The 24,581-nt window shown below is 43.8% G+C and overlaps 1 protein-coding gene across 2 annotated transcripts in view; it reads left to right on the forward strand.

Moving 5' to 3' along the window:
• The window catches only part of SPG11 (SPG11 vesicle trafficking associated, spatacsin), a 47,133-nt gene that overhangs the window by 1,367 nt on the left and 21,185 nt on the right, over positions 1-24,581 (forward strand). For both annotated transcript variants that reach the window (XM_066592973.1, XM_066592974.1), the window contains 23 exons: positions 5,556-5,769; positions 6,479-6,666; positions 8,478-8,705; positions 8,812-8,986; positions 9,062-9,160; positions 10,814-11,169; positions 11,448-11,593; positions 11,668-11,785; positions 12,764-12,919; positions 13,980-14,134; positions 14,245-14,421; positions 15,039-15,110; positions 15,181-15,314; positions 15,395-15,555; positions 16,121-16,334; positions 16,617-16,805; positions 18,596-18,699; positions 18,807-18,952; positions 19,040-19,201; positions 21,854-21,920; positions 21,986-22,151; positions 22,713-22,921; positions 23,529-23,631. In XM_066592973.1, the coding sequence (XP_066449070.1) occupies positions 5,576-5,769; positions 6,479-6,666; positions 8,478-8,705; positions 8,812-8,986; positions 9,062-9,160; positions 10,814-11,169; positions 11,448-11,593; positions 11,668-11,785; positions 12,764-12,919; positions 13,980-14,134; positions 14,245-14,421; positions 15,039-15,110; positions 15,181-15,314; positions 15,395-15,555; positions 16,121-16,334; positions 16,617-16,805; positions 18,596-18,699; positions 18,807-18,952; positions 19,040-19,201; positions 21,854-21,920; positions 21,986-22,151; positions 22,713-22,921; positions 23,529-23,631 (3,719 nt within the window). In that variant the 5' untranslated portion in view covers positions 5,556-5,575. The remainder of the gene's footprint in view (positions 1-5,555; positions 5,770-6,478; positions 6,667-8,477; positions 8,706-8,811; positions 8,987-9,061; positions 9,161-10,813; positions 11,170-11,447; positions 11,594-11,667; positions 11,786-12,763; positions 12,920-13,979; positions 14,135-14,244; positions 14,422-15,038; positions 15,111-15,180; positions 15,315-15,394; positions 15,556-16,120; positions 16,335-16,616; positions 16,806-18,595; positions 18,700-18,806; positions 18,953-19,039; positions 19,202-21,853; positions 21,921-21,985; positions 22,152-22,712; positions 22,922-23,528; positions 23,632-24,581) is intronic.

A 24,581-nucleotide genomic window follows, 5' to 3' on the forward strand; every position in this document is an offset into this window, starting at 1 on the left:
AATACTTCCGCAACACTTTAAGGATACGGTCGCGTGAAGGAGCCCTAAGAGTCCAGTGACTCCCTGACTGACCGGTAATACCTAATCTAGAAAGGGATATTTTTCCCCAGATCTATAAACATGGAAGACTGACAGTAGGATAAGACCACGTGGTCCATCTAGATCGCTCTTCTAGTAATTCCTTTTAATTGTTCTCTTGGGACAGATCCGCGTTAATCACGGCCAAGCCTACACCCACCTGATGCCAAATAATTGCTGATTTAGTGTTAGGATAGTAAATTATGTTTTTAAAAACATATGAAGAAAATAGATTAACCCCTTAGTGACCAGCCCATAGTGTTTTAACGTCCTAGCCAAGTGGGCTTTAATCACCGAGGACGTAAAAACATGCTTCCTGCTGGAAATAAAGCTATGTGGGCTGTGGATATGACAGCCCCATTCTGTCAGTGCCTGGAGGTAGACGACAGCATGGAGATGTCATGGGGGGCCGTGGGGAGCCTCCCCTCCCCTGGAAATGCGATCGGTGCTATCAAGTGGATAGCACCAATTGCATTAAAGTGCAAAAAAGTTTTTTTTTTAAAAAGATAAAGATTCAGCTGCCCTGATGGATCGGATCCCGTGATCACTGTTATCCAACGGATAACGGCAATCACAGAAATGTGAAAAAAAGTTAGTTTCATCCCCCCTCATGGATCGGATCCATAAGGGAAGGTGAAAATACTCACCACGGTCCTCTGTGATGTCCCCGATCAGGACCCGCCGCGGCCTCGGTGTGGCGCGCATGCGCAGAAGGCCAGAGAGCTCGGCAAATTTTAAATTCCTCTGCACTCGGCTGTTAAAGATAGCCAAGTGCAGGGAGATGTGACCAGGGACCGCTAAATGCGGTTCCCGGTCATAAGATCGCTGTTCTCCAACGAGTAACAGTGATCATGGAAAGTTAAAAAGTGTAAAGAAAAAATTTGGCACTTTTAATAAATATGTACAAATTCTATCTGTCTGTTTTTACCACCTAAATGAAGTAGAATTTGTGGCGAAAAAACCATGTCAGATCACTTGGATATGCAAAACCTTTACGGAGTTATTCTATGTTACAGTGACACATGTCAAATTTCCAAAATTTGGCCTGGTCATTAAGGTGCAAAACAGGCTTGGTCACTAAGTGGTTAAAGTGTAACTGTACCTTTACAGGGGGTGATAATCACTGGAATAATCTCTAGAAACAGTGATTTTCGATGATACTCTGACCATGCACACAGCCACTCAGAGGGCCCCTAGTGAGGAATCAGATGCCGTGCACACAGCCACTCAGAGGGCCCCTAGTGAGGAATCAGATGCCGTGCACACAGCCACTCAGAGGGCCCCTAGTGAGGAATCAGATGCCGTGCACACAGCCACTCAGAGGGCCCCTAGTGAGGAATCAGATGCCGTGCACACAGCCACCCAGAGGGCCCCTAGTGAGGAATCGGATGCCGTGCACACGGCCACTCAGAGGGCCCCTAGTGAGGAATCGGATGCCGTGCACACGGCCACTCAGAGGGCCCCTAGTGAGGAATCGGATGCCGTGCACACGGCCACTCAGAGGGCCCCTAGTGAGGAATCGGACGCCGTGCACACGGCCACTCAGAGGGCCCCTAGTGAGGAATCAGACGCTTGTCGAAGTCACTTGGTTTTTATCTCATCTAAAAACCATCACACAGCTCAGATTACAGCGGCGGCAAATAGAAGTCTGTTTGTCTTTCATTCACCTTCCATCCCCTAACAGCTCTTTCTTCTTCCTTCCTCCTCCTCCCCGTCCATAAAATCTGATCTCTCTGTGTAAGGCCAGTCTCACACAACCAGATTTAGATCGCAGAATCCGCGATCGTTACCCACGCTGATGATTTGCGGGATTCCGCATACATTAACAAGAATAGTGCATTGGTGTGTCCGCTCACATGAGTGGACAGCGATTCTGATTTTCGCTGCGGAAATAAAATCATAACATGCTTTGTTATTGTGCGGATTCCGCACGGGCGGCTTCCATTGAAGTGGAAGGGGTGCGTGTCGGATGACTTCAATTGACATTGTGGATAGGTCGCAGGTACCCGCGTCATCGCCTAGCAACAGCGGGGGGGAGTAAAAAAAAAATCTGTACTGCACATTCCAACGGCGAGCAATCCAGGCCATCTGCAATACAGATTTAAACGTTTCCTCCTAGACGTGTCTGCGGTCGGAGCTGGTTTTCTCTGCGGGTTCCCTCCCGCATGCGGTATCCGACCTGTCTGTGTAAGACCGGCCTAAGGGCTCACTCATACGGGCATATGTTGCCCGCATATTTTTCGTGCATAGTACACAATGTGAAAAGCTCATTGGTTTCTATGGGGCAACTTGCACCTGTTTTTTTTTTTCACGCGCATGAAAAGAGGATGCAGCATGTCTTATTTTGGTGCGTAATACACCCTAAGATAGGCGATAGAGATTTAACAGCATATACGCATGTACGTTATGTTATGTACATGAAAAATGTGTGCGTTCTACGCAGTTACCATCCACCCATGTGAGTGAGCCCTATGGACTTCCATGTGAAGCCCCTTGTGCAAATCGCTTGTTAGATCGAGCGGTTTGCATGATAATTCTGCAGTGTGAACGCATGCAGGGAAGGAACGATCAGCAATAACTTTTTCATGCAGACCATGAAATCATCATTGGTCTGCAGCTGCAGCCTTCCATCTGAACAGGCATTCAGTCATCTTAAGGCCACTCACACGTGTGTTCAGAAATCACGGGATTTTACTGCAATTTTGAGCAGCATTTTTGAATGCGCAGTACGGTATTTGACAGTGCTTTTTAATGCACCCGATCATTGGGATGGGTGATGAGGTGCGTTAAAAAGTTCTAAAACATGCGAATATAGGACAGCGCTCGAAAATCACGGCATTAGAAACGCCATGTTTGAGCGCAGGTCTGTGAAGCCACCTTAAAATCAATGGCGGCATTGTATCGTGGTTAGCGCAGCGCTTAGGACGCTGTGCTAATCACGGTGAAAAGCATTTCGTCTGAGATCGGCCTTGGAGCGATCATCATTCAGTGAATGGAGGCGGAACGTGTCGGATATCTCCTACTGCCGCCTGCCTCCATTCATCCTGCACAGGCAGTCATTCAAAGATGAACGGACTGCCTGTTTATACTATACAAGCGCAAAAAAAAAGTGAGAATGAAATCAGTGGGTTCTGTTCTCCGTGTCTTGCGCGTGGGAACCTCCCATGCATAAAAACGCGGCGTATCACGCGCATCTGTTTAAGCCCTTAGTTTAGTGAGCTGAAACAAAGCACCTAGTACTCAGGATAGGTGATCAGTAGTTGATTGGCTGGATCTGCGGCTCGGATCTCCCCCCGATCAGCTGGCTGAAGTGACAGCGGCATTCGGGCGAATGCTGTAGTGCTTCAGTTCATACCAGAGACAGTGATGTAGAGTGTAGAGCAGCTCAGTCCCATTCACTTGAATGAGACTGAACTCCTCGCAGGTCATGTGACCAATATATGTGACTTCACATGCCTGAGAAGAGACCGTGGCGCTCACACGAACACCGTGGCCTCTTCAGACTGCTCATCAGCAGGGGTTCCAATCGGTGGACCCCCACCAATCAACTCACAGCAACCCATCCTGAGGATAAGTCATTAATAATTTAATCCTGGAAAACACTTTTAAAAAATTGGCGCCATTTGGTTAATAATACTTAACAAAAAATGCAGCAGAGTTTTTTTGTTTTCCTTCCTCTGGATCAACACTGGGGGGGTAATAGGCTGAACTAGATGGATATACGTCTTTTTTCAGACTTATATACTATGTTACTATGAGGGAAGTGCTCTTTCCGCCTGCCCCCTCACCTCTGTGTATGTATAGGATTTCATACAGAGGGATTTTTTATGAGATTCATAATTTAACCAATAGTTTAAAAAAAACGTTACGTGCTTCATCAGACACCATATTGCCAAAATGTTCTTCCTTGCATTGCTGGTATGTAGCCACAGGGACTCCATGTCACTACTTGTGAGGCGTTACCCTAACTGCGATATTGGGCTGTCCACTATTCGTGCTCGCCAACATGCGATTTCCCCATGGATGCAAGGCTTTTTATAACAAACCCGCCTCGCATCAATTCGGGACAGTAACGATTCTCTGGCGCTTTCAATGGGGAGACCTCGCATCGCACTCACGTGGTGCAATGCATCCACCAGCCCCATTGATGCAAGGGCATGCCCAAAGATAGGACCTGCCGCAATTTGTCTCGCACATCGCGGTGCGATGTGGTGTGTGTGTGTGGGCGGGGGGGGGATCGCTCATGAGTATGACCCCCAAGAATGGGGTTCATATTTGTTCGTCCCACCACGCACAAAGCTTGTGTGTTTTTTCTCAACTGTGTGAAAACTGCCTTATACATATATCTCAGGTTGCTACACTGTAAGAGGTGCAGAACTGTCTCCAATTGTGACTAGGAAAGCTGAAAACCGCTAAAACTTCTGTCTTGTCAAATTAATGAATGTGGAGTCTGTTGAAAATGATTTTTGTGTGCATTTAAATGGGCTGATTGTTACAATTCCTCATCATCACTCATTATGTTTAATGCTGAACAGTTCTGCATGGGACTGAGGGATTCTGTTCTATTTGCTGTGGAGGAAGTTTGGTACTTACAGGTATGTTCACAGGTAGTGGATTTGGTGTGGATCCATACCAAAATCTGCCTATATATGCTGAAGACTTTGGCGCGGATCTGTACACCCTAAATCCATTGGAGGGAAGAAATATTACTAGGCGTCGTGCTCTGCAAATCTGTGAGATGATACTTGTATAGTCCCTCCACCCATTGTTAACAGTGATGGTATATAAAGTGTCCTTCCAGGCATACTCTAATGCCCGATATGACATAGGGCAGGGAGAGACCCAACTGCATGCTTAGCGGTACAGTTACTCACTGGATGCAGTACGCTTTCCTGAGTATCGTACACGGGTATTATTCTAATTAATAGAATATTGGCAACTATACCATCCATTGTGCAGCTACATTCCTCCATCCTTGATGTCAGATCGGATGGGAGAGTATGCCTAGAGGAGCGCTTCAAAGGCAAGCTATTATCATGTTTGAACCCCATGCACTATGTTCCAGCGCTGTATACCCACAAAGCTGGCACATACGAGCAGCATCTCCCATAGAGCTAAAAAGAAAAAAGTTTGGTACCGAGTTAGCCATTCGGTAAGAGAAACCACGTAATCTTGTAGATGAAATACCTTTTTAATGGCTAACAAAAATACATGACGTTATAGCGAGCTCCAATAGGGTTGAATGAGAAATGCGCACGCAAAAAGAATCAAGCTATGTACAGGTACGCCAACATTATGGGAGCACAGCGCTGCAGCGGGATGCCCAGTGAGTAGGAAACATATCTCCCTGGACTCCCCATTCCCTCACCTAACATAGTTTATGGGGCTCAAACATTAGGACAGTTTCCCTTTAAGTATACATATGTATGGAAATGTAGACACTTTATGTAATTTTAACTAATTTTGCCCAATTTTAGATTGAAATTTCAGCTACAAAATGGCGCTAAATGTCCTTCTGGATCCTTCTATAACTTTACAAGACTGGAATGAGCTGCCACTAAAGGTATCCTTGACCCGGCTCAAAAACCTGACCTTGTGTAGCCTTCTACCAGAAGGAAGTCTTCGCCTCAACGTCTTCACCTCTGGAGCAAGGAGTGGTGCTCATACACAGCTGGATGGACCGTTCACTCAGTAAGACCTGCTTAGATTGATACATGTGTCTATATATACAGGGAAACATGACATCTTGGCACTGGACAGATGCTTTATTATATGGAGGGTATCTGTCAATGTATAGTCGGGGTGTAGACTCTATGTGATAGTTCAGATTCAGGGTAGATGCACAGGTGGTGTTAAAATCAGCAGATTTCTCTGTGAATTTCATCCTCTACATGAAAAAAGATGAAAACTGCAATGAAATTCTACAAGTCAACCGACATGCTGTGGATTTGAAAATCCGCACCGCGGGTCAATTTCTGCGTGGAAAAGTCCAACAGCATATAGATGAGGTTTGCACATATGTCATCCACCTTGGTGGTGCGACGATCCACTGCAGATGATCCATGTGCATGTATAATCCACAGCATGTACATTTACCCTCACTGTCAATCATCAGAATGGGCTGAACTAGATGGACATTGTCTCCCTTCAACCTAACATACTATGTTATCATGGAATGTGAGGCCATTGAGGTTGTAGTTTTTTAGCCTCCTCTGTCCTCACTTGCAGGATATAGGTGGTCTTTTTGGTGCCTTTTTGAAGGTACTGGGTCATTCACACTTCACTGTTCTTTTCTCTAATATGACCCATAATGTACACCCCTCTTGTATGGTTGTATTCTTGGACCTGTACTGATCTTTATTAATGTTCTCTGTTATAACCTGGAATGTTTTTGTCCCAGATTTCTATGGGAGGATGAAAGCCATAATGAAGCTATACTGGACCGGAACCCACGTCTACTAGCTCTCGGTCAGAACAGTGATATCTGTGTCTATGAAGTGTCTACTGAGGATGGGCAGGTGGCACTAAATACGGTCTGTCTCTGCGATGAAGACACCTTGAGACAACTGTGTGCAGAGAAACATGTTTGTAAGTATGGGTCCTCATTAGAATTTTTTTTTTTCATTTTTGAGCCTACACCTGTGTGTGCGTGATACATGGCCGAAAAACTCAATATTGCACTTGCCAACGTGTGTTCAACACATAAATTCGTTGCATCGCTCCTGTGAAGTTGCGATCCCCAGGCACGTGTTAAACGTGTATTAGAGGATCGCAAGTGGTTCCCATTGTTTTCAATGGGCAACATCGCACTTGCGTGCACATTGCATGGCGTGCACGAGTGCATGTTATGTCTTTTTAAAGGTCCCATTGAAAACAATCAGCGAGGTGTTCCAAGAAACTGCTAAAAAATAGGACATGCAGTGATTTTTATCCTAACAGCATCAAAAGAATGGAGTTCATATTCACATGGGTTTTGCGTGTCTCGTCTTTCGCAAAACTCACACGACATTCACACTTGTGTGCATGTAGCCTAAGAGAGATCTATACTTAATGGGGTGTTCCTATCTTGTAGCTTGATGACATCGTTAGGAAAGCAGTGGGTGTGAAGAATAGTATATGCTCCTTTGTAGGGGTGGTTATGCATGGTTTTGTTGTAGGGGTGGTTGTTGCATGGTTTTGTTGCACAGTTCCCCAACATTCACTGGCAGATAGATCATCAATATTTAAAAGGCTTGCGCAGGACTTTTACTATTGATTAGCTAGTTTCATGCTAGGTTATCAATAGTTGATTCCCGGGATATCTGCTGAGCAGCTATTGGCCGGGCATGCTGTCAGCAGGTAGTGCTGGAAGCAAATAGTGCCATCAATATGCAGTGGACCAGGTTGGTACTGCCGACACAGTGCCAGTTGAGGGCTGTGCCTGCAGTACCTTCCCTATCTACTGCAATACAGACAGCGCTACCTATTTCCAGTGCTGACAGCAGACCTAGCGAAATGCTGAGTGAGGCCTCTTTCACATGGCTTTAGGTGTTTTTACGTGCGCTTGCTGGTGCCGTAAAAACGCATGAATGGGTGCACAAATACAGCATTTGTGCAGATGGCAGGACCCTGGCGCATATATGCCGCAATACTGTTGCCTCCCCTTCCCTCCCCCTTGCAGGTTCACCACCTCTCTCCTTCCCTTCGGCTGTTTGCAATGGGAGTGGGCGGAGCTAAGCACCCTTCCCGCCCCTTATCCGCAGCCAGCAATAGGAGGGGCGGAGCTTACCTCTTCCACATCCCGCCCCCTCCCATTGCAAACAGCCAGCGGGGAGGAGAGAGGAGGAGAAAAGATGGAGGGAGTTTAGCAGTCACACTGCTAAACTTCCTCCCACCTCCCTTCCCAGCTGCTGTCATTGGCTCCCATAGAAGCCCGTGCAGCGGCCGATGTATTCTATCCAGAAAGATAGTTCCAGGACTATCTTTTCAGCCCGGCGCTATATTGGCCCTACCGGGCGCTTTTACGCCACGGGAATACGGCCATGTGATCTTATGCATTGAAATCCAATGCATCAAATCGTAGCGTATATCGGCCGGCTGTGAAAACGGCGGCCTATATACGCTTGTGTGAAAGAGCCCTGACAGCGATCCTGAGTGGTAGACCCCTGCCGATTAACAGTTAGATAGGTCATCAGTAGTAAAAGTTCTTGAAAACAACCACTTTAAGTTTTAGAACTCTTAGAAATTCCTTTTTTGTTCCCCAGCAATGCTAGACAAAGCCCTGAACAAGACTGCTGCTGTTTCTGGGGGGCGAAAAAGCAGACCCTTTTTTCTAATTTAATAGAACCCCAAAGTTTAAGCTTGTCACTCCACACTAACTGTAATCAGTCATTGACTTGTATGATGTTCTTTATCCTCAGGTGTTCCCTCCTTGTCCTCCACACATCTCCTGGCTCTTCATGGCGATGAGATTTTCATTTTGGTCAGCAGTAGCGTCTTTGTACATCTTTGCTTCTCTGGCATGGACCAGAAGCCAAACCTTGTGTCCTGTTTTTGTCTGGACCTGGACCCAGAGACTACGGAGCACATCTCGGATGCGTGTCTCAAACATGAAATACTTTTTCTCCTGAACAGTTTGGGCTTCATTTGTATCCTTCATGTAAAGCTATTCCTGTCTTTTGGCTCTGTAATTATGTTTTTACATTCATTATGAATCATCTTAGTGGTTTTTGACCCCTTAACACGTTCTCTCAGATGCTTTTGACACGGTGAATGGGTCACTAGTGGCTGACATTGAACTTCCTCCACGGACTGACATCCATGCAGCAGAACCACTGAAGAGTATTTGTGTGTCTCCCAATCTGGATCTTATTGTTGTCTCCTCCAACAGTTCTTGTTTTCTTCCCTTGAGGTTAAGTGAAAATCTAAGGTAAATCTCTATCCCAGAAAATGCATTGAAACAAGGTATTGGGAATAATCCTGAATAATTGCTCTTCTCGTGCAGAGAGAACATGGTACTGGCGCTACAGACATGGCGCAGCGAGCGGCAGTTGGGGGCGTCATTGATGAATGAAACTCAAGGATGTTCTTTTCGAATGGACGGGTGATGAGACTTTAGTTTTTTAGATTTAAAGCTCTAATGTATTCAGCAGGGCTGTGCAGACAGTCCATCACTCACAGTCCACTATATGGTCACAGTCTAATTTATGATACAATCTCAGACACACCCCGAAGCATATTTTATAGGAAGCCAGTTAACTCATGGACCGAGTACATGGATATATTCAAACAGGCCACCCTCATCTGTCTCCACACTTATTCTGTGGCTACAAAAATAGTAGTCTTACTTGTCTTAATAGTCATACACGGCCTGAGTATCTCTTAAACTTCCCGTGTAAAAGTGGGCCTCCACATCTATGAACGACTGTGTGTTCACGGTGAATGGAGACGAGCAGCCAGAAGAGATCTCTGGCACACTCCGCCTCCATTCAGTGAGCGACTCGCTTCAGTGTAAAAGTACAGGAGTGGCAGTCATCCCGTGTGAAACCACCCCAACTTATTTTGCCATCCCACATACGACGTCCTTGCAGTCTTCGCTCACTTCCAGGTCCACTATCACTATTCACGAGCCACCTAAGCGTCTGACCTTTTTTGAGGCCAATCACTGGCCTCCATGCTGAGAAGGCAGAAAGGGTTTTGGCCCGAAAGTTTGCCTCACTTGTACACACTCATCCTATTATCTGGTGTGTGCCATTTTTGTACATGATGCTTTCTGAAGTCTACCATGGAGTGACGTCTGTGTTTACACCACATAAACAATACCTCAGATTGTGTTACCATTCTTGGTTGTTGGCCACAATGGTACTGAGACCAGCGAATGGCTGCTGCAGTCATGCACTTAGACAGGCACGTCACCGCTGGACCTGGAAGTAAGTGGAGATAGTGGGGGCAGAGCGGCGGAGCGCTCAAGGTGACTACATCTTGTCTTTTTTTTTTGTTTTTTTTTTTTAAGTTCCCCAATACTACCCATGTCCAGAGGATGCAGATAAGAGTTGGAAGTTGTACTACTACTGTACTAAATGCACTGTTTGACCTATGATTAAAGCAGCCCTGAATTAACTTAGTAGTACGTTGTAGTAGAAAATAAGAGAATCTAGAGAGCCCACATGAAGGAAATGTAAGCTCCATTTACATAATATTCTTGGTTGGATTTAAACCCAGGACTTCAGTGCTGCAAGACAACATGGCTAATCACTGAGACCGAATTTTCTGTATTGCTCTCAGTATTTCATTTGTGATTTTATTGACCCTTTCCTCAGTTTTAGAGTACGTTGATAAAGGTCCTATGTTACAGAGGACAATTCTTTAAGGGAGGGTTTACTTTTTCATGTGAGTGTTTTGAATTTCTTCATAAATATATTAATTCCAAAGGGTCCCTTTTGTCTAATACAGTCAAACCTCTTTGAGATGACCTCCAAAACTGCATAGAAAAGTGGTCTTATAGGGAGGAGGAGGTCTTCTCAAAGAAGATGGCCAGTATGCATAATATGTGTTGGAACGGAAAATGTATCACGGGACATCTGAACTGGATAAGGAAGGAGTCTTCTTGTAAAAGTGTTTTTTTTTTTGTTTTTTTAGAGGTTTCACTGTATGATACTTCTGGTAAAGAACCTTTTTCAGTTGTATCTCCTGCATTTGTTGTTTGCGCTCAATCAGTTCACTTTAACAATCTCCGTTAATTTTTTTCTCTCTGAAGGGCGTGGGATGCCTCATTATTGTCTCTTCTCTACAAGACTAAGAACTACTCAGAATCCCTTCTGTGCCAACAGGCGGCTTATTTACAGCCAAGGAACATGTCCTCTGGGGCACCTTTCGGCTGGACAGTAGTTGGCGGGGGTTGGGTGAAAGCCCTGAAAGATGATATGGAGGGTCCTTTAAGTCTTCACATCTGGTCAGTGTCCTCATATAGTGCATTGTTCTACGTTCTTCATAAAGACGGATGTGTCACCCTGGTGCACTGGGACGTGGACACTCAAGATGTTACCTACCACACTCTGGGGAAAACTTTGTGTCTTTATTCCCCAGATGATGAAGCCTCTTTGGTAATCACAGGTAAGCCAAGTGAGGTGGGAGGGGTTTAATGAAATATTCAGATGCACAACCATTGTTAATGTATTCTCAGGCTCTGTCTGCATTAGTGTCATGGCGTCCATTTTTACACCACTTAATACGTATAATGGGTCCGTCAGATATCTGTTTTTTAGTAGGCAAAATAGCACATTTAAAAAGGTGCAGAACCTATCAGAAAAAAACTTGAATGTGAACGTAGCCTTGTGTTGGTCGCTTACAAGTGAAATGACTTGACTTTCTTCATATCTTTTTCCCATCAGATCGCGGCCTTTCTCTTGTCCTTTTTTCGGTGACACAAAATGAGTTCCTGACCCGGTTAATGATTCATGGTAGCGCTAGTACTGCAGATACACTCTGCCACCTAAATAATTGGGGGCGCTGCTCTGTACCTCTCCACACACTGGAGGTAAAGGAAATTTACTCTTCTCTTCCTTCTCTGGGATAAAGTTTTTAGCTAAATATTGTTCTTTGCTCTTCCAGGCTGGCTTGGAGAACAGGCAATTGGATACAGTGGATTTTTTCCTAAAGAGTAAAGAAAGTATCCTGAGTTCCTTGACCACTGAGGACGGCGACGTTCAGTCCGAGCTCTACCTGAGCAGTAAGCGCAGTAACCATGCTAAACTTTATTGTTGCTTTAAAGGAACGTCTTATGCATATGATTTTACTTTCAATCATTTGATATTTGTGCAGAAGAGAAATGTTTGTCCTTTTTTTTTAACATTGGAGCGATTTATTTTTGAAAGCCTTTCATTGGGACAGTCCTATTACAGTTAAAGTGGTTTCACACCTGAGCCCGGGATTCCGCTTTCCTGCTCTGTTCAGGGAGTGAGAAAAGGGAATCCCTGTGGCCGGATGGCTCTGTCTAAGGACAGAACCGAACGGACCGCATTGACTATAATGGGGTCCGTTAGGTTTCCGCTTGGCTACATAGCTTTTAACCGGAAGATAAAGCACCGCATGCAGTTTTTAAATTTTTTTTTTCCAGTATTTTCTGCCAGGTCTGTGGCAGATTCTCTAATCAGAGGTTCCAACTCATGGTCACTTTCTCCCAAAACAAAATTGAACAAAAAGTTGTATGCACCCTAAAATGATACCAATAAAAGCTACAGCTCACCCCCCCAAAAAATAAGCCCTCGCACAACCCTATTAAAGGAAAAATAAAAAGAATTGGGGTTTAGAAGAGCCTTTTTTTTTTTTTTTCTTAAAGACCACATTTGGTATTTGGTATCGCTGCAATCAGACCAGCCTGTAGAATAAAATTACAGTCATTTTTACTGCATTCTGACTGCTATAGAAACTAAACAGAAAAAACAATGGCACGATTGCATTTTTGTTTTTTTAATTTCACCCCACTAAGTTTGCCAGTACATTATATGGTGCAACAAATGGTACCATTAAAAAAAAAGTACAATTCAACATAATAAAAAAAATCCACATTTAGTTATGTCAAAGGAAGAATGGGAAAAAATATCTAGTTCTTAAGGGTGTAAGTTACAGTTCATCTTAAAGTCCACAGTTGTACTTTTTTAATTGTTTTCCCATTTCTACTTTCTCTCGCTCTTCCATTTTTCTACAGATATGCAGGAGCTTGTTCCAGCTCTGGATCTGCTCTGCTTCTACATCCATGGCACCGATCAGGAGACTCAGAGTAAACACTTCTCAGAGCAACTGCTGCAGCTCACGCTCCATTTCCTCAATGCTCAGTTGGTGACCCTCTGCAACTTGCAGTCTCGTATGTTGTTGTATTTCTCCTATTATATTTGAACATTTGCTTATCTTATAGGATGGCAAACGTTTGTCTCACATTCCGTGTGAGAGAGCTGCCTCTGCTCAGACACTACACAAGAATGCATTTTTATCACTGGTTTCCGGTTGCTTATATTGTACAAAAAAGTTCTAAATTACTATAAAAGCCTGGAAACAATGTACATATGTCAGACAAGTCCTGTACCTTATTAAGACATCATAGATAGCTGCTAACAAAGAATGGATTACAGTCAGCTTGACCCGGCCTATCCATATATTACCTGGTATGCAATACTACATGTATGGTAAGCTACTGCCCACCTTTCCTAGGGGGCTTCGAATAATATACCTTTTTCCATCAGCCAATCAGTGGGTTGGCTTCATGACACAACCTCATTAATATGTACAGATCACTGGCATTACTATGGGTGATGCAGTTGCACCCGGGCCCAGGAGCCTTAGGGGGCCCATAAGGCCTCTCTTCTCCATATAGTGAGCCTGGTACTATGAATAAAGCATTATAGTTGGGGGCCCTGTTACAGGTTTTGCATTGGGGCCCAGGAGCTTCAAGTTATGCCTCTCGTACAGATACAGTAAATTCCTTTAATTTAACATTTATAGTCTAGTGCTTCTAGTTGCTGCAGAACTCCAGTACAAGTAGAGATAACCAGCCTCGCCTGGTTTTAGAGATGAAGAGATACATGCGTGTGTGTATGTAATAATTATTTTCAGCTGTCTTCTTGGATGTTCTCTATAAGTAAGTTTTATATACCTTTTCTAAAACGGTCTGGTAATCCAAAAAAAATGTAATAATCCACTACATTAGATTAGAGGAGTTTTACAATTTGGCATAAGTACTGTTCAAGAACCACAATTAAGAAGCAGAACTTTGATTGGGAGGGCAGAAGTTTTAGCATGAAAATCAAGCCATTCACATTAGCAAATATGTCATAATTAGTGACTTTAGTGGCAGACTCCGTACAAATACATCTATGTGTCTAAACTGTAGTGATGTTTTGGTGTTCTGCCCTTTATCTTTCACATAGAGCCAGACCCTCCTCTAGAACAATGTGTGGGAATCCTGACGGGTTACATTACCAAGCTTCGACCCTTCATGAAGAATTTCCGGCAGCAGCCGCTTCCTGTAAAGACTCCACATGCTGGGAGGAGACATGGAGTGTGGGAGAACATGTCTGTGGAGGTAAAGGGACTGTGAGAGAATCGGACTACAGGGGGAATAGTTGGACAGTTTACTTGGATGATTTAATGTTTTCTTCATTACTTATGTTAAATTTCATTCTTTTTTTACAGAATATTGTTTCCGATGCCATCCTGACAAATTGCATCCCTGAAGCCCAAGCCTTCCTACGAGCCCATGGCCATCACTCTTCCAGCTTGACTTGGTTGAAAAGGGAAGGCCTGAAACTGGTTTACAGATGTCTACTAGATACGTGTGTGTCAGAGGCCTGCCAACTACTCCAGAACATGGTGAATAGTGGTTCACATTTGTTCTGTCTCTATACGGAACACTTTCATATTGTGTATATAGAATACTGATTATCATCTCTACTTTGTGACTGCAATTGGAGTAAAACTGTAATCGGAGCCTAAAATTATCTATCTAATACATCGCTGGTGTACCTGCTTGTAGGTAGGTATCATTACACAAATGATCTGCATATTAAAGGAGTTAGCTGACTGCAGATATTGGCATATCGCTAGCAGTCGGACCCCCGTTGATCACTAATATATCATGAAAATGAGAACCGCACCAACCGATCATTGTATTAGGATGGCAATGGCTGTGCAACGGTCCATCACACAGTCAGTTCACCTCAACACCATGATCCATTGCCAAAAAGAAACAATGTTGATGTCAGCATCTCCAGTTTCCACTTTTATTGGATCCACCTTGTACATATAAAGTGAAAAGTTTCAGATGATCAGACTTCAGTTCTGTTTTATATTGCATTAAAACCCTTCCAATAACAAGTATTTGATCAAAAGGAAAGGGGTCTTGATCTTCCAATAACATGACTATAGACTTGCAGGCTGTAAAGTTTGACTATGTCTAACAACACTTATTCCTAAAATCTTTATTCCAGGGTTATTCCATATGGGATGAGCTTCACCGTATATGTCTTCATACTTCAGATCTCAAAATCCGGACACTACTGGTGAGTACGTTTTACTGATCTTCGCTAGCTGGAGCTTCACTGTAGCTGACCTGAAACGGTCTCCTTTTAGGTTTACCTACTGCAGAAAGAAGGATTTCTTTCAGAGCAGCAACAACAAGCAATCCATACAGTGTGCAAACTTGAGGAACTGTGTGCTAATGTGTGCCAGACCACGGAGGACAGGAAAGATGTGGTTGACTCTAGGTAATATTACGTGAGCTATATGGCACATTATATCCACTAAAATTACCATTTATTATGAGCTATCATCATATCTATTCTAGGCCGTCATGGAGAATCTGTGCCACGTCTCAGGAGGTGAAGACCTTGCAAAATGCACTGACTGCTGTAAGAGATGAACCAGAGACTTTGCTTCTTCATTGGACTAAAGACTGGGACTCTGAGATACAAGAGTCGCTTTTGTTGCCTTGGAAGGAAAACACAGGTGAGAGATTTTATTGGTGCTTTGTATCACAAGAAGGTTATACGACTACCAAAGTTCTGGTGACATTATGGTTATATATCAGTAGGGTTAAATGGAGACTTAAGGGATTGTCTGATTTTATAAAATCCCATCTCAAATATGTTATTAGGTATTTCAGAGTTCATAGAGGGGAATTCCTCCTGTTCATGGATTTCACCTGCCCTATCCTTTTGTCCTCGGGGAGATAAGCCGCTGCCAGAGGTGTTTGACAGCAGTTTTCTCCCCTCTCTACATTAAAAACACCACAGAGCTAAGCATGCATGTGTGTGCTGGTGTTGAGTGAGATGGCTGCATGAGCTCAATGAGTGTTATGTAGGCTATTATCTAATGTGTATGGGGGCCTACCAACTCTTCCCTAATGACAAATATCATGGGAGGTAAGGATAATTTTTCCATGGAAATATGCCGCTGCCAGAGGTGTCAAGCAATGATTTTCTCCCTTGTATACAACCAGAACATATGGAGTGTGAATGTTTGTAAAGGGAAATACCCATCAATTACATTGCTGTCATTCTTGTTCTTGCAGACATGTCTGTTGTCACACCCAAAATCCTTTTTCGGCATTTGACTTTGTGGCATGATTGGACACGGATTGCATCGTGGATTGAAAGCACAGGACAGCCCCAGGAAAAAGGAGACACAGAGCGCCCCCTCTGGCCTCTCATCAGTCTTGATGTTATTGATGAGAATACCTTATGTTGCAGCTACACAAGGCACAGACTACTGGATGAATTATCAAGGTCTGCATAGAAATGTGTTATACCTCTGTTGTAGAACTACATCCTAATATTATAGGAATGGGCAAGTGAAGCTGGTAGAGACGCTCACATACCCTTATATACTATAGCCTGTCAGGGTCAATGTTGCCATTATGTCATGTAGTGACATCATTGTATCTTTGTACATGTATAATATTTTTATATAGGCATGCATTAGAGTCTATAGCTGTAATCATCACACGTCTTGATGAAGATTGAAATTTGTTATGTATGTAGGAAATGAGTCATTTTCTTGTTTTGCAGGATGAACATTTTTATTCCCTCCGAAGTGAAGGATTTTGAGCGTTTTGTGGAACGTTTAGCGTTTAGTAGAAGATTGATGGACGCAGAAGCCACTTCTCCGGAACATCCAGATGTTCATAACCGCTTTGTAGTCTTGTGTGTTGAGCGTGGTCTCAAGTACATGTTGTACAGTTATCTAGATTGCCACAGGTATTAGCTAGTAAATTACATTATTTGCATCGTATTTTTGATTCACAGAGGAAAATAGTGCCAATAAAAAGATATATAATCTATATCAGAAAGTCATGGGGCAATAATAACAAAGAATACAAGAAGTACAGATAGTCCCCGACTTGCCAACATTCGATTTACGAATTTCGCAAGATGCGAACAATCTGTCCTGCACAGTAGGATGGAATGCTATGGCATTACATCCTACTGTGCAGGGACCGGGCAGGCTTCTATCAAGCCTGATAGAAGCCTGTCTGGTCAGATCGCGGGACGCTGTGCGGTTGCTAGGCAGTCGGGGGCCTTGTGAAAGGCCCTAGGGCTGTCTATGCAGAGCGCCTATCAAGCCGTGCGCTTGATGGGCACTCTGCATAGGCAGCCCTGGGGCCTTTCAGGAGGTCCACGACTGCCTAGCAACCGCACAGCGTCCCGCAATCTCATCGTGGGACGCTGTACGGGCCCTTTGAACGTCTGGTTCAGGCTGTTTCTTACAGCGGGCACCCGGCGGCAGCAGTTCCGACGAGCCGCGCCGCTCGTCAGAACTATTAACACTTTAAATACCGCTGACAGTGGTATTTAAAGTGTTAACAGTTCTGACAAGCGGCGCGGCTCGTCGGAACTGCTGCTGCCGGGTGTCCGCTGTAAGAACAGCCGGCACCCGACGTTGTGGATCCCGCTCCATACAACCATTTATTTGGACTTGCGAACAAATGGACTTGCGAACAGGCTCCTGGAACGGAACCTGTTCGCAAGTAGGCGACTATCTGTACTCAAAAGAAACAGGAATCTTCTTCTGTTGGCCAAAAAGGCTTCTGTTGCTAGGTGAATGTTTGTAGAACCCTGCTGAGGCAGTGTGCCTGCCAACAAAGTTTGTGTTTGGCTCCAGTGATTTTTCTTTTTAAGAAGTTGTTCAGTTTTTCAACTATTTTGTGATGTCTGAATCCTACAAACATGCAGCTGGAAAATATTGTTTCCTTTCCCACTGTTCATAGTAGTTGTAGAGAAAAGAAGTTGCAGGGAGCGAGATCGCGTGGATACGGTGGATGAGGCGAGAGTGTCATGCCGTTTTTCAGCAAAGTTGTTTAAAACTGAGAGATGTGTGAGCAAACAGGTGCCTGGTTCTTCCATCATGACAACACACCTGTCAACACTATGCAGAGTGTTAAGCAAGTTTGTGACAATGACATGACAGCCTTTGTAAGTGCTTTAAGCAGTGGAAAAGAAAACATTTCACAGCTGCAGGTTGTTCGAATGACTCAAAATAAGCGAAAAACTGTTGTTAAAAAAAAATAAAAAATAACTAGAGCCTAACGCAACTATCCCCAACAATGTCGGCTGGTAGACATAGTAACATAGTATGCAAGGCCAAAAAAGATATATGTCCATCCAGTTTAGCCTATTACTCCCCAGTGTTGATCCAGAGGAAGGCAAAAATACCCCCAATGAGGTAGAAGTCGATTTTCCCCATTTAAGGGAAAAAAGTTCCTTCCTGACTCCAATCAAAGTAATCCCCGGATCACCGACCCTTCTGAAGTAATTGGTGATTACACAAGAAAGATGTGCAGAGAGATTCTGCAGACTAGTAACATCTGCCCCTTAAGAAGAAGATTCCTGTTTCTTTTGGGGTACTCCTCGTAGATTGCCTTTATGGCCAGAACCACGTTTTTTCATGTGGTGTTTGTGTTGTCTCAGCATCCACATAAACTACTAAATGCGGGTAGTATATGTGGTGCCACCGATTGAATAAATGTATTTATGATGCATCTTCACAGATTAAATCCAGATATCTGTTCTGCCTTGGCCGACACAACCTTGCATGAGACTTACCCATGGTTTGGCTTCTTGGTGCATATTCGACAAGTTAGTGATAACACGGGTAAGATATATGACCATCGACTAGGTATTGGCACAATGCTGATGATGGTGGTTGTGTTTCCTACATGTTGCTTTAATCTTAAAGGGTTACATTTTTTTCACCATTAGATGCTGAGCGGATGTTCCAGGTCAGCCTCTCCAATGCCCATATGCTGATACCTGGTTGCCAGCCAAGCGTGAACAATATGCTTCTGGATGGGCATACCCTGCTTGCTCTTGCGACAATCATGTATGCTCCTGGTGGAATTGATGGGGTAATTCATGCAATCGTTATATATTCCTAGTCTAGTTCCAGGTCTACTGTAGTCAACCACACTTTTTAATGTTTGATTCTTCAACAGGTATTGAAGGAGTGTGAAGAGCCCAGCCTTTGCCAACAGAATGTGGACCTTACATTATTGAAGATGGCTTTGACCCCCTACCCCAAATTAAGAGCAGCTCTCTTCTCACAGTATCCTTCTAATGGTGGATCATCTGATATTACTCTCTACCATCTTCTGCAGGTACAGTGCAAATCTAGTTGTAAAATAGAAGGCATTGTATATTTATGTTGCCTACATAACAAAATCTATGTCCTCAGCAGTTGTATGGTTTGGAAAATTCATATTTCAGTAACCTAATAAGCAATTCTGGATTAACCCTTTGGCCCTGCAGTGAGTTTTGGCCTACCTAATGCGGTGATTTATTTTTTCATTTGTTTTGGTTTTTTTATCCATGCCTTCCAGGGGTCATAACTTTCTTCTGTTTTTTAATTGATGTAGCCTTATGAGTTTTTTGTGGATCAAGTTGTATTTTTTAATGACACTTTCAGGGTATATTTAAGGTTTTGAAAATGATTATAATTTTTTTTGGGGGGGTGGAAGGTGGTGGACAGCAGTTCCACAAATTTCTTGAATTTGTTTTTTGACCTTCTGTTACTACTGCATTTACCGTGCCGCATAAATAACATGTCAGTTTGATTTTGCGCTTCGGTATGATTACAGTGACACCATGTTTATATATTTTTTGTTTTGTTTTACAACGTTTGTACAATAAAAACACTGTAAGGCTGGGTACACACAGGGCGGATTTGCCGCGGAATTTCGCTGCTGCAAATCCACCTGCGGCTGCTAATCCCGAGATTAGCCAGCCATGTGGACAAGATCTGTCAAAAATCCCGTCCACACGGGTTTGGACAACCCGTCGTGGCAAAGGCGGCATTAGCAGGCACCGCAGCGCGGATTCCCAGGACGCAGCATGTCAAATTTTTTTTTTTTCGTTGCGGCCTCGCTTCTCTCTATGGGAGTGCCGGTCGCAACAGAAATAAACATATGGCAAAGCTGCTCCCAAACCTGCGGCTAAGTGTCGTGGGTTTTGAAGTTGCGCTTATCTCGCGGAAATCTCGCGTTTTTTCGTTACAACAAAACAGTCTCTTGGGAACCCAGCATAAGCATACGCATACACTCACATGTAGCAGAATTGGTGCGAATTTTGTGCACCAGTAAATACACGCAAAAATGCGCATCAAAAGCCACGTCGAAATCCCTACCATTGGTACGGATTTTGACTCATACCTGCTGTAGGCTTCACCCCTTCAATTGAAAAAGTGAAATCAGCTGTGGATTTGTGTCAAAATCTACACCAAAATCCGCAATGTGTAAACATACCTTAAAAAGAGCAGCTGATTTTTTTCTGAGGCAAATGACCAAAAAACAGCAAGTCTGGAACTTTTTATGTTTACTTTATAAATTTTAAACTTTTTTTTTTTCCCAAAAAACTTTTTTAAACTGACTATTTTTTTTTTTGTTCTTAGTCCCAGTAGGACATGCAGCCCTTTGATTGCTAGTATAATGCAGTGCAGCACTTCTGTATTGCAGTGCTTTATGCCTGTCAGTGTAAAGGTTCACAGGCATTTGTTGGGCCCTGCTGGAGACAGATATGCACTAACCTGCCAAAAGTATTTGGACACCTGTGGCCTAAATCATGCTACATAACCTGCAGACCCTTGGAAGTGTCAGCCTGGGTTGTGACAGAAACAGCATGCTATTGGATATGCGTGTTGGGCTGCTGCACACAGGCCATCCATCACAAAGCACAATACATCAGCCTGCTTACAATGGTGCAAAAGGCATTGTCATTGGACAGTTGAGCAATGTAAGAACATTCTATGGAGTGACAAATCACGTCACTGCATCTTCTTCAAATCAGATGGATGTACCCGAGTGTAAAATACATACTGCTTTTAATTCTCACTTATGTGTCCAATTACCTTCGGTCAGATAGTTTATCTGATTACAGAGCTGGTGGCCTTCATTAGGTTCACAACTGCCATGATAACCCATCAGCACGTTACAATCATATCATTGGGGGCTGTTGGGGTGACAGAGGGAGGCTCTTCCTTCTGTCTAACTATCTAGATGCTGTGGTCGCTATTGAATTTAGTGTCTAAGTGGTTAAGCGGCCAGGATCCTGAGCTTCATACATATGCAGATGGTGCCAAGTAGTTAATAGAGGGGTGAGCCTCCATTCAGGACCCTTATTGTTTAGCAAGAACTAAAAAAAGTTTCTCTCACTCACAAAGGATACCTATTTCTCAAAAGAAGATAGCCTTGAGATCATCTGATTGTTGTAGGCCGGGCTTCCTTAACCCCAAAGCGATCAGTAGATGAATACGCTGGATCCTTCAGATCAGAAGCATCTCGTACTTAGCAGTTCTCCATTATGTATGTCTTCTATTACATTTACATGCCCTAGTAGAATATACAGACAGGGATTGTCATCGAGAAACAAGACTTTAAAGGCTGTGACATGGTCTTACCTTTCTTTAGAAAAATAGTGGCTCTTTAATAGTTTAGGGCTGATGAGGCTGGTCATAATGCTATGCAATCGAGCTAAAACTTTGGCAACCTCGTTTTTACACCACTTGGCAACTTTTTAAGGGTTCCCGTCGAAGGTACGACGGAAAAAAAAATTCCCCCTATGGGGGGACATTAATTCGCGACCACCCTAATTAATGACTCTATATTGTCCAGTCTTCAAGATAAAAAAATAGTCACTTCTTCCTAAGAATGGAGAGTGAATTGAGAGATTCTCAGTTAAATGTCTGGTTATTCAAGAAGTCTTTGCTTCCACTTCGAGTGGTTTATTATAGCAGTATTTTATTCCTTTCCTTATAGGCCTTGTCGCCCTTCCATCCTACACATTTCTTCACGTGGCAGCCAACAAATTCTCTGGCAGCAAGTGGTAAGTAATCTGGTGCCTGACAGCTATTTGACCAGTCAGCACTATTAACATGCTTTCTTTTACAGACCCCATTTCCACGCTCCCACACTGTTCCTGTCCAGAGCTGGTCAACAAACTGTCGGTAGTGGAGCAGCTGGATACATTCTTCTACTTGCGTAGCGGTCGTCCAGCTGTCGCTTTTTCCACGTTCCTCGTGCATCATCTCCTGAAAAGCAAAGTTCCTAAACAACTGTAAGTCCAGGGTCTGGTTACTGGATAACTACTTTTCAATAGAACCCCATTGGAGTAAAACAACAGAGAGATACTTACCCCTCTGCGGACACTGGGATCCATCACTGCAGTCTGCTGCAATCCCGGAGATTCCTATGTCAGATGAAATCAGGTGATCGCTACAGCCAATGAGCGTCTGCAGCGTCACCGCCCGTTCTCCTGGCATCGGTATGCACATCCTAAGCGCCATGATGACAGGAGTTTAAGAACGTGACGCTGCAGCCATCATCTGTCACAGGAATCTCTGGGATCGCAGCGGGCTGCAGTGCTGGATGTCCACAGAGGGGTAAGTATCTCTGTCTTTGTTATTGTACCCAAAGGGGGTTCCATTGAAAAGGGTTATCCAGTAATATGGGTTGTATAAACCTATGTATTTGTGCATATTATGTCCCCCTTCTTTCTTAATGAATGTCCCCTCACTTTTTGACCCCCTCCTCAAGACTTAATACTATTCCTCACTTACTACTTTCCTTCTTACTCTCTTGGCTTCGCATTCCTTTATTTCATGATCTTGTTTTTCAGAATTCATCAAGTTGCAGAAGATGTGTACTCGCTCGCTTTGTCCTGCTTTCATGCTCCCGTTGTCATTTCCTCCTGTGTTTGCTTCCTTGAGCTACTTGGACTTAGTAGCTACAAGCTTCGCATGGATGTAAATGTGGCCAATGTGATCCTACGGCACGTTTTGTCTATCCAGGAGGAGGCAGGACACAAATCCCACATACAAGCATTAGGTGTGGTGATTGATTTATATTAGTGTTGTTTACTCTGTATGTTACTACTAATACAGTATAATATATTGTTTTTTGCTATTCATTTTGCTGGCATTACACGACTGAAAGTCCAGCTTGTAGACAAATTGTATAGCTTTAGATGCCTCTTCTGTCCTTTTTCCTAGATTCAGACCTGAAAGTCCCCATAGGAAATCCAACTCTTAGTATATCTTGTGACCAAATTTAGTGTTTATTATTAGAGATGAGCAAGTATACTTGCTAAGGCACATTAGTCATGCGAGTAGTGCCTTAGCCGAGTATCTCCCCGCTCGTCTCTAAAGATTCGGGGGGCGGGGGAGAGCAGGCAGGAACGGAGGGGAGATCTCTCGCTCCCCCCCGCAACTCACCTGTCACCCGCGCCAGCCCCCGAATCTTTAGAGACAAGCGGGGAGATACTCAGCTAAGGCACTGCTTGCTCGAGTAATGTGCCTTAGGGAGTATACTCGCTCATCTCTATTTATTATATGTATAGGCAGCATGGCTACCAGTACACAAAGCCATATATTGAGGATGGCGGACTTGTTGTAGGTACCTCCTACATCTAATGTATAACACCTGTCTGTTTCAGCCCAGAGAATGTTAAAACTTGTGGAAAATGAAGTAGAAGCTGCAAAAGATCTCTTACTGAGCCTGGAGGAGGTTGTAGACGCAAATTTGCAACAGGAAGACAGGTATGGTATACCCAAACATTTACAAGATGCAGTACTGGCAACTAAATTATAAGAGCAGCAAAGTTTTGTGGAAGTTAGAAAGAATAGGTTCATGGCTTTATCGTCAGAATATGGTGTATGTGTTCCTTTTGTTTTAAGAGTACCTGCACTTTCACCTTCTGGAGTGCTTCAAACGAACGAATTTGAGCGATAATCGTTCAGTGTGAATGCGAAAAATATCGCTCATTTTGTCATTCGCAGTTGTTTAAGCTGACTTTTCAGTAAGTTTTAAAAAACCTAGTTGGCTCGCTGGCTTCTCGTCCTTTGTAAAGGCTCCCCATTCAGCGCTGGACGAGAAGCCCATGATTCAGCGGCATGTCTTTCAGTTTAAATGCTCTGCACGAGCGCTGATGATCTTAGCGGTGATGTCGGTGCTCGTGCAGTCGTTTAAAAGACTGTCGGGTTGTGTAAAAGGGCCAATACTTAGGATGGCTTTACATTGGACAACTGTTGCCCAACAACCGTCCCAAGGATTATCGCTCCTGAGCTTTCACACAAATTCGATAATCGCTCAGTGAATGGAGGCGGAGAGGGACGGAGATCTCAATGGCCGCCCACCTCCATCCACAGTAAACAGGCAGTCATTTACACGAGCGGATCGTTGTTTTATTTTTTATGTCTGCCTAAACCGAATGGTGAGTGATAAGCTTCTATTGGCCCATGTAAAGCTCTCCGTAGTGTCTGTTGACCCTGCAGAGGCTCTGTTTGGAGCCCCTGGTGCAAATCCTCAACAAAATAGTGTAGCATGCTGCATTATTCTGCCCAGTAAAATGCCAGGCTGCATCACAGAAACTCAGCGGACTCTGTTAATGAAATCCGTCGGGTAGTCTTTGTCTAAAAATTGTGCTGGTTCTGGCACTTCTATCATTTGCATTGTTTGGCTTTTTTGACATCATAGTAGCCAAGCAACG

This window comes from Eleutherodactylus coqui, chromosome 2, assembly GCF_035609145.1.
Source record: "Eleutherodactylus coqui strain aEleCoq1 chromosome 2, aEleCoq1.hap1, whole genome shotgun sequence".
Taxonomy (NCBI): domain Eukaryota; kingdom Metazoa; phylum Chordata; class Amphibia; order Anura; family Eleutherodactylidae; genus Eleutherodactylus; species Eleutherodactylus coqui.